Source organism: Chinchilla lanigera, unplaced genomic scaffold (genome assembly GCF_000276665.1).
Source record: "Chinchilla lanigera isolate Chin_1 unplaced genomic scaffold, ChiLan1.0 scaffold00078, whole genome shotgun sequence".
Taxonomy (NCBI): Eukaryota; Metazoa; Chordata; class Mammalia; order Rodentia; family Chinchillidae; genus Chinchilla; species Chinchilla lanigera.
The window spans coordinates 10,689,370-10,699,772 of record NW_004955479.1 but is presented as its reverse complement, the minus strand read 5'-3'; the positions used below and the strand labels follow the sequence as shown (position 1 = coordinate 10,699,772).

Genomic DNA, 10,403 nt, shown 5'->3' with positions numbered 1-10,403 from the left:
ATAGATTCTCCCTAAATTTTCCAGCTAGCCTTGAACTCCTGCCTCCCACTCCCAAATATCTGAGATTGTATGCCCAGCTTAGACATGACTCTTCGGTGGGGGGTACTAGGGATTGAACCCAGGACAAATTAAGTTTGCTAAGTTCCCTATGTGGAACTTGATCCTCCCACTTAAGCTCCCAGAGTGCTGGGCTTGCCAGTGTGCACTGCTGTGCCTGGCTAGATATGATTCTTTAAATGGCATAAATTCAAATTTATCATGAATAAGATACGGAAATGTGACTGCCTATAGTTTATTGCATACCATTTTCTAGAGTGCAAGAGGGCAAGTTATAAATCCCTTTTTTGTTGTTATTTTTTGTTTGTTTACTTGTATTTTGAAATAAAGTCTCCCTATATAGTTCAGGCTGGCCCTAAAGTCACTGTGTAGTCCAAGTTGGCCTCAAACTCGTGGCAATCCTCCTGCCTCAGCTTACCGAGTGCTGGCATTATCGGCCTGTCCTGTGTTGTCCAGCCTATAAATCCCTTCTTATGAATAGAAATGTTGAAATGCTTTGGCCCATCTGTACTTTGAAATTAAATGTTATGGTCCCAGTTCATCAGCCTGTGAGTACTCGGTGAAGACAAACTGTGTTGTAGGAAGTAGCAGCTGGTATTTTCCTTCTTCAAGTTGACAGTCTGGCATGGCTTTTTAATAGCAGACTATCGACCTTGGCACCTGTATATATGTCACCTTGTCCTTAGCCAACTTGATTTTTTTTCCTCTACTTTATTATAGTTCTTTATTATTCTTAGAATAAAAATCAAGGCTAGGAGCTCTATTGTTCATTCTAAAAGTAAATTTAGTGTCAGGCCAAGATATACGCAGTAATATTTTCATTATTTGGGTTTGAAGTTCACAAGTTTCAGAGAAAATTGACGATGGGTAAATCAAAAACACTTTAGTGCTAAAAAAAAAAAAAAATGGCTACCTTTCTTGGTCAGCAGATCCAGGGCAGTTCAGGGCGCTTCTGTGGGACACTGCAGCCCTATCCTAAGTGAGTCTTGTTTATGAGGATACTATCTCCAAGTTCATCATTTCTTTCCTGATTTTTGCTTTTTTGTTGTGTTTTTTGTCTTTTTTGAGTCAGGGTTTCATTATGCAGTTCAGGCAGGTCTTGAACTCACTTTGTAGCCCATGCTGGCCTCAAACTCGCAATGATCCTCCTGCCTCAGCCTCCCAAGTGCTGGGATTACAGGCGTGTACCAACACACCCAGCTCTCTTTCCTGATTTTTGCTTCTTACCATCTAGGTACATCATTATGTTTAAATTTTCTTTTTGTGGTGACTGAAACTTCAAGTTGTTTACCTTGGTTCGTTTGTAGTGCTTGACAGAAGACAAGGTCAGCCTTCTGCTAAACCTGCTTGAAGATGAACTTGATCACCAAGCCGATGAGAAAAAAGCTACAAGCAAACTGGGCTCAGACATCCAAGTCCACGTCACTGCTTGTATTCTCTCTGTGTGCGGCTGGGCATGTAGGTTAGTCAGAGAATCTTGCCTGGATGAACTGTGAAAACAGTCTGTACATCTGTCACTAGTAGCATTTGGAAATCACATGATGTTTCCGAAGAAAACAGAGACAGAGAAATTAGGGGCAGGAGTTGGGGAGGGCGAATAATCAAAATTAACTAACAAAACCAGAATTAGAACTTAGGAATCTGTGGTATTTATACTTTATTTCTTATATTGTTACTTCCTACCTGGGAGCTTATGTTCCTATAAAGAATAAAGCTCCTTTCTATAGTTAGACACAGGAAAAGTCAGTTTAATTGATAAAACTACCAGAGCAAACATCAGCTGAAGCCCCCAGTTCATGTTGGTATTTCCATTCCACCTGCTCAGTTCACCAGAGACCTCCCAAGGCGGAAGACAGTCAGAACAGATCCCAATTTGTGTTAAGTGTGCTTTCTGTGGTAGGTTAAGGCAAGAGCTTTAAGAGACACAGAAGAAGTTTATAAAACCTATTTCAAAGTACCAAGGCCCAGACCTTTTATGGAAATACATGAGTAGGACTGAGGCGGATGGTGAGATCAGTGGACAGGGCCTTGGAAGGACATGGCTCTCGGTCCACAGGGCCACCGCAGAGATGTGCTAGCTGAAATGAAGCGTGCTCACAAATTGTGCTGAGTTGTGATGATATTATCTGTGGTGATATTATCTCACTTTCTTTTGCATTCCTTCCTAGTTCGGCTCTGGAACCTATGCAGCTCTCCCTGATAGTGTGCTCTCAGTGCATGAGGAAGGTGGGGCTTTGGGGCTTCCAGCAGATGGAGTCATCCATGACTGACCTGGAGACCTGCTTTAGCCACACCAGCTCCCCCTTTGCAGGGCCTGAGGGTCGGCCAGAGCGCTTCCCTCCAGTGCCCGAATCTCCTCGGAGGATAATGACCCGGAGCCAGGATGCCACATTTTCTCCATGCTCAGAGCAGGTTTTGACTTAGCTTGTTTGGGGTAGACATGTTAATAGCATTCTTGCTAAAAAAATGTTGGTGGTAGAAAGTTGGAAATTAGTGGAGAGCCTTTACTTTTTTTTTTTTTTTTTAAACTAGGGATTGAACCCTTGATTTTCACACTAAACCACATCCCTAGCCCTTTTTATTATTTTATTTTGAGGCACAGTCTCACTAAGTCACTAAGTTGCCCAGGGTGGGCTGGAATTTACAATTCTTCTGCCTCAGCTTCCCCAGAGTGTAGTAATTACTATACGTGTATATGTGTTCCCCACTGCCCAGACAGGTAGGCTCTACCTCTGACCACATAGATCAGACTATCCTGTCATGTTTCTCTTCACCAGTGGAGAAGCTAAATTCATTACAGAGATTCAGTAAAGAAATACAATTCTCTTTAAGATTTTAGTTACTGGGCCGGGGATGTAGCTCAGTGGCAAATGTGCCTGCCTGGTAAGCACAAGGTCTTGAGTTTGATTCCTGGTACCAAAAAAAAAAAAAAAAGAAAAAAACCCTAAGAGTTTATAGTTATGTAGGCAGTTCAGAAACTACTTAGAAGTACTTCCTTGGCCTACCCATTGACATCATTCATATATTCTCATTGTCTCCCCTTCAGGCTGAAAAGAGCCCAGGTCCCACTATCTCTCGCACACGGAGCTGGGACTCTTCCAGTCCTGTAGAGCGGCCTGAGCCAGAGGCAGCCAGCCCCACCCCCAGAACCCGCCCTGTGACTCGGAGCATGGGCACAGGGGACGCTGCTGGCCTGGAAGTGCCCTCCAGCCCTCTCCGGAGAGCCAAGCGCGCCCGCCTCTGCTCTTCAGGCAGCTTGGTGAGTCTGCTGCTGCCTGCAGCCATGTGGCGTGGAAAAGCAGGCACAGGCCCTCCTGCTTCTGCAGCCAGAAGTAGACTGTGAATAATTACAGGGTGGGCACGTGAGTGACCAAAGGGAAAAAATTGAAGGGTTGTCATTTGTTCCTTTGGGATGGATTCTCAAGAGGTAATGAATATTTCAGCCTAATGGGACAGAAGTAAGGAGCAAACCTGATAAGTATTGTTTGTTTACACAAAAAGACTAAAAGAATAAAGGGAGAAAAATAAAAATAAAGAAGAGTTAGAGGAGAATATAAAAACTAGAAATGTGGATAATCATGAGATTCTGGCTGTGATGTCTAACAGCAGTGCATCCCTGAATTGAGGTAGCACCTGCCCTTCACTGACATTGTCTCTTCCTTCTCCCTCAGGACACATCGAGAAGCTTCTTTGATCCCACCTGTCAGCACAGAGACTGGTGCCCTTGGGTGAACAGCACACTTGGCAGAGAAGCCAAGGAGAACGGGGGACCAGAGCAGGATGCCAGTGCCCCTGCAGAGCCAGGATGGAAGGCAGTGCTGAGCGTGCTCCTGGCACGTAAGCAGTCTAACCAGCCAGCTGAAGCCGACTCCATGGTGAGCTGAGCCGGCATGTGTGTGTGTGTGTGTGTGCGCGCAGTGCTTGCTGTCGGTAGGACTAGTGGCCGAAGCTGGTGCTATAATTAATACCCTGCCTACCTTCAGCTTTCCTAAGTCAAGTTGGACATACTCTGGTTTCATCTTAGAGAAAGGCACAAAAGTAGTTCAGTGTCTACAGCTTAGCATATAGCATTCCATCAAGTTCTGTTAGATTCTTTGTTCTCCCAGTAAAATGACTTGAGTTAGGAGAAGAGTACACGGAAATAGATGAATGGGCATCTGCCCCAGCCTCCTGCTGCAGATCAGCTGCTTACTCCATCAGCGGCTGTCACCGCCTTTGGAACCCGGCCATTGAGCTTGGCTGTTGGGAGTTCTGTGCTCTGATACCACTCCAGTGATTTCACTACCAGGTTGAGCACATTACTTTACTCTCCCCACAGCCCAGGCATGTGCGCTAGACCATCATCAACTATCAGGGTCCTTACTGCTGACAGGGTATGTAAGTGCAAAGCCATCCTGACAACTGAGAAAACAAGTCACGTGTTTGCTCTGTGTCAAGAATGAAAGTGATAGGGTGTATATTAAGAAATCATGAAAACTCAGTTGTCTTTACTCTGTGGGCTCACTTCCAGACTTGCCTTGTAGCCTGGTATAAATATAACAGTTTCTGACCTCTACAACCTCCAAGGCCAAATGAAATAACACTTGCCAGGCAGCAGTGCCAGACTGGTGGTCACAGGGTTCCACAGGAAGCAAATGTGATGCTAGAGGCCTAACAATGTACATTACTACCCTCAGTAAATACATGAAGGTTTTCCACATTTTTGCAGAAAAAAAACTTTTTTTTTTTTTTCAATTTAAAAGCTTTTAGAAAGATATGAAGCTATTTGAAGACAAATATTTGACCCATTGCTCCAATTAGAGATACTAAATTTATCTTTACGCATAAAATTCTCTCTGCCTAAAGGAAATAATGTTGCGCTACTGTCATACTAAAAAGAAACAGCACAGGGGGTTTGTTGTTGTTGCCTTTTGGTGTGTTTTTTGTGGGTGTTTTTGAAGTGGAAAATGTTGGCCATGGATTTCAAGGCTTTTCAGGTCCTAAATCCCAGTACTCAGGAGGCTGAGGCAGGAGGATTTTTTCAAGTTCAAAACCAGCCTGGGCTACAAAGTAAGCTCAAGGCCAGTCTAAACTACATAGAGGGGCTGGGGATTTAGCTCAGCGGCGCAGCACCTGCCTGGCAAGCGCAATGTCGTGAGTTCGATTCCTGGTACCGGAAAAATAAAATAAAATAAAATAAACTGCATAGAGATGACCCTGTCTCCAAAAAAAAGATCCTTTTTGGCAGCATGTCTCTCAACCTACCCCTTCCTGTTATAAATGGATAATACAGTACAAGGTTTAATAGGACTGTGGCAAGGATCTTGATGTTGGGAAAAAAGTTTATACTTTTTTGTTTGTTTTGTTTCTGTTTTCTTGAGACACAATCTCATTATGTAGCCCAGACAGGCTTCAAACTCACAATCCTATTGCCTCAGCCTCCTGAGTGTTGGCATTGCCGGCCGGTGCTACCAGGCCTGCTTTTTTTTTAAATTACTTTTTTTCAGAGATTGGAGGGAGTTCAAGACCAACCTGGACTGCATAACATGACCCTGTCTCAATAAAATTTTTTCAAAAAAATTTAGTTTCTTTCAGCTTTGATTGGTCTCTAAACTAACTAAATTCTTCCTCAGTTCCCCTGAGTTAGAACTCAAGCTTTTCTTGCACAGGATTTTATTTTATTGATATGCTCATTTATAAAAAAAAAAAAAAAAAAAGGATAAAAATCAGCCATGGTGGCACATACCAGTAATCCCAGCACTTGGGAGGCTAAAGCAAGAGGATCACCATTAATTCTGGCAAGTCTGGGACACCTAGTGAGTTTAAGGCCAGCCTGAATTATATAGCATAATCCTGTTTCAAACTCCTCCCCCTCGAAGGACAAGAAAACAATGGAAATGCCATTTTATATTAGAAACTAGAGGTAATTTTATGGGTTTGGTTTTTTTTTAAGTATTGACAATTGATGCCAGCATCTCCACCCTGAGCGACATCCCTAGAACTGTTTTTTCACTTTGAGACAGATTCTTGCTGAGTTGCTAGTTGCCTGGGCTGGGCTCCAAATTTGGATCCTCTTGCCTCAGCCTCCCAGAGTGCTGGGATCACAGGCATGTGCCACCACACCCAGCTAATGTATGATTTTGCTAAAATTCTTTGTACCTTTACTGAGACCCTTGCTGTATGGAATATCTGCTCTTTATTATCTCAAAGGCAAGGAGAACTAAGTGTTCCCATTTACTGAGAACTTTTGTCTTTTAATGAATTGTTTTTTTCTCCTTGTACCATCATTTCTCTCTCTTTCTCTTTTCAGTTTTTTGAGACAGGGTCTTGTATTGTAGTTCAGGCTGGCCTTCATGTCTCGTAATCTTAAAGCACATGGTAGGTATGATCAAGTAGTGATGAAAATCTTACTATTTTTAGCTCTGCTGACTAAAACGTGAAACTGAGAAAGCCAAGGTCATGGTTTAAACTCTTATGGGTCATTCAACTTTGTTATTTTTCCTCAGCTTGAATTTTACTGTTAACCCCAGCTGGGTACCATGTGTGAACCCTTAGTCACAGAAATAATGAACTAGGGCCAGTTTAGCAGCATGGATGAAACAATGCAAAATACGTGTTGCACTAATAGTGGTCAGAGTGCCATATCACGTACAAAGATGAGGACAGATACAGTACTAGGAGGGAGGGTATGAGTCATGATTTAAAGACACATGGTGTGTTTGCAGCAATCTGACAGGACAAAGTCTTTTTGACTTTGTTAGCTGTTAGCTATTCATTACATATAGCATAATATGAGTTTTTACACTGTTCTAGGTCTGTCTAACTCATTTTGAAAGAAATTTATACTAGGCCTTGAAACTGTTAGTTACCCTTTGTCTCCATAAAAATTTAATCCTCATTTTAATTTTTTTTTGGGGGGGATACCTATAGAGTCTATCTGAGAAGTCAAGGAAGGTATTCCGAATATTCCGGCAGTGGGAATCTTTATGCTCATCCTGAAGACGTTCCAGCCCCTCCCTGGAGAGAATTGGAATTCCGGCTTAATCCTAAGGAACCCCTGCCACTGCAAAGGCAGCGAGTGTCAGTCATCTTCGTGACTGGAAGGAGACCTGACTCCGTTGCTGGGAGAGGGGATAGCGCAGGCGCTGTTCTGTAAAGGCCTGCAGAGTTACTAAGCCACATGAAGGACCACCAAGAATCGGAGCACTTATCTCAGCAGCTTTAGTGAGGGCGGTGTTCTAAGGACCTGTATATCCCAGGAGTATGACAGTGTATGTTAATAAAGTATTTGCTAAGATACTTCCTGCTGGACAATTGCTTTCTGCCTTGGCTAGAGGGTTGAAGAAGACTTCAGTGTAACAGTGAACAGAGTCAAACTTCAGGTCCTCAGACAGCTGCAGAACCTAAAATTCATTTTTTAATTCCAATCAAAGAGGTATATGTAGTGTTTCTTAAACCAGAGGTTAGGGATTTCTGTTATGTCACCAGAAGGTCTCCCAGAATGAGGCAGTGTGAGTGGACTGATCCTTCTCTCCTTGCTTCAGTGACAGTGGAGTAACAGAGAAGAACGGGAGGAGGGAGGAAGCCTCCCAGAAGAGGCCCCTCCACGTGCCTTCTCATGCCTGCCTACCTGCCTTAGGGATCCAGGGCTCCGTCCCTGCTATGCAGCCATCAGCCTCTGTGATAGAGAGGATTGACCCTGAACCTGACCCATCTAAACACAGCTGCCCACTGATGGAGCACCGTGACCCACTGAAGGGTAGAAAGGGAAAGAGACTTAACTGCTTGATTTGTTTTAGAGTTCACTTTTTTCTGGTACTGTTTTTTTCTTTGTATTGTGTTCTGAGACAGGGTCTTGCTGTGTAATCCAGGCTGACTTTGAACTCACTGTGTAGCCCAAGCTGGCCTCAAACTCACAGCAATCCTCCTGCCTTAGCCTTCTGAGTGCTGGGATTATAGACATGTACCACACCTGGCCAGTCTTGAGTTTTAAAAGAATAAGCATTGTTAGTATATCTAAGTGAAGCTTCTACCAATGGACAAGGCCAGGGAGAGGCCACTTCTGTACCCTTTTCTAAGGGTATTTTTCTAAGGCTTTTGACAGTGGTAAATGTCTTGGCAACTTTGGTCTTTTAGTCATTATTGGTCTCCATGGTCATCCTTAGAAACTACCAGGCAGCTGTCTAGTGTTTCTAGAAATGTGACTGGCCCAGCTTGCCCCATGTGTTGACTGGTGACTTTGTTTGTTTATTTTGTTTTTTTTTCCGGTACCGAGAATCGAACTCACGACCTTGCGCTTGCCAAGCAGGCACTGTGCCACTGAGCTAAATCTCCAGCCCTTGACTGGTGATTTTGTGAATCAGAAGTCTGCTTTTGAGGTGATATTAGCCTCTCCATCAGTTAAAAAATAATACAGAATCATTAATACAAGATACTCATATAAGATATAAGCCATAGATTCAGTTTCTAATCATTTGGGTGTTTTTCAAGTCTTTTCATTACAATTTTTAATTTGCTCTCCAAGAAGTAATTACATTTCTTTAAAATATGTAAAAGTCCACATTTTATTGTTTATGTCTTTATCATAAATAGAAGCAGATTGAAATAGATTTGGTGTATTTCAAAAAACATTAGGCCTCTTGTTTGTGTGAAGACTGGGTAAATCCTCAAAGATGAATGGCACCCTAGTTTTCTCCCTGCAAGAAGTATATAGTCCAGGCCGGAAGACATACACATGGTTTGAGTGTATAAATGTTAACACAAACCAGCTGGATGAGGCACACGCCTGTAACCTCAACATGCAGAAGGCTGAGGCAAGAGTATCTTGGTGAGTTTAAGGCCAGCATGAACTACATAGCAAAATCCTGTCTCCAAAAAAAAATGTTACACAAACTACCAGATGCTTTAGAATTATTAAAAGAGAAAGAGCCAGGTGTGGTGCACAACTGTAATCGCAGCACTCAGGAGGTTGAGGCAGGAATGTTGTCACGAGTTTGAGGCCATCCTGGGCTAATAGTAAATTCAAGGACAATCTGAATGATATAGTGAGAGACCCTGTCTGAAAAATAAAAAGGAGGAAAAAGTTAATGCTCATGTGTGGAATTGGAGAGAATTTCAGGGAAAGTGTAGATTCGAGCTGTGTGTGGGCGTAGGAGGAGGGTCCATGAGCAAGGTCCTTGTCTGCCTTGGCTTTAATCCCAACACTACCTGCTCCATGGTGGATACACAATAAAAAGACATTTGAGGCCGAAGGAACACAACAGATGGGCAGAACGTGAGGTGTGTACCAGAAAGCACAGGTGTCCTACCGCAGCCAGAGCCTGGCACTGAATAGAAGAAGCAATGAGAGCGGAGGCCAGGCCCAGTTGCAGTCTGCTGTGTAGTATGGAGGAGCTGGGACTTGGTCTGGAAGAATTTTTGAGTAGAGGAATGACATGCTTCGGAAGCTCACATGGACACTCAGGAGCCTGTGCTAAAGCAGATGGGAGGTGTGATGTGGCTGTGTAGGACAGCAGGACAGGAATCGATAGACATGTCATCAGGTGCCTTCAGCATGATTGGTTTGGACACAAGGGAAAGGGAACAATCAAAGATGACCTCAGAGGCAAGGAAAGGCCGTCATTTTAACAACACAAGATGTCTATGTGGAAATGGTGCTCTGCAGTTCCAGGACAAGGAGTTGGCCTGTTCAAGAAGTCAGGGTTCCCCGGTCCAGGGCTCAGAATCTCCATGGCTGTGCAGAGTGAAACTCACCCTTGTCTTGCAAGATTGTGCACGTGCACATGTGTGTCGGGGGATTGAACTAGGCAAGCACTGTGCCACTGAGCTATGTTCCAATCCCTTTTAAAAATGTCTTATTTTGAGACAGTCTTTCATTGTGTTGCCTGGGCTGGCCTCTAGCTTGGATCTTCCTGCCTCAGCTCCTGAGAAGCAGAGATTACGGGTGTGTACCACCATGCCTGGCACAAGAGATCTTGGTGCCAGCCCATTAAACAGCACCAGCCCACCTGGCCTGCTTCCTGCTGCCTGGCTGGCAATAGTATTCTTCTGGCACCCAAGTGATCTCAGGGTTGAGCGAGCAAGCTCCCCCACCATACCAGGACATCGCTTCAATCCTAGGCGCTTCCTCATTTATCTGTGCTTTGTTCCTCTAAAAGGTTTTGCTTTCACCTTTCTAAGTATCCATTCTTCCTGATTTGATCCCTTATTTGAATATTTTTCTTTTAAAGAAGGTAATTGCTGCTGGGTGTGGTGACACACACCTGTAATCCCAGCATGCAGAAGACTGATGCAAAAGGATCACCATGAGTTTGAGGCCAGCCTGGGCTACATCATAGTGAGACCTGTCTCAAAAACCAAAAGAAAAA

The 10,403-nt window shown here is 43.7% G+C and overlaps 1 protein-coding gene across 1 annotated transcript in view; it reads left to right on the top strand.

Annotated features, from left to right (window-relative positions):
• Positions 1–7,335, top strand: part of Zc3hc1 (zinc finger, C3HC-type containing 1) — a gene marked incomplete in the record, with an annotated part of 24,931 nt that extends 17,596 nt beyond the window's left edge. Inside the window, 5 exon segments of the mRNA XM_013503268.1 lie at positions 1,365–1,519; positions 2,226–2,469; positions 3,104–3,316; positions 3,729–3,932; positions 6,967–7,335. Coding sequence (XP_013358722.1) covers positions 1,365–1,519; positions 2,226–2,469; positions 3,104–3,316; positions 3,729–3,932; positions 6,967–7,035 — 885 coding nt within the window.
• Positions 7,336–10,403: the final 3,068 nt, after the last annotated feature.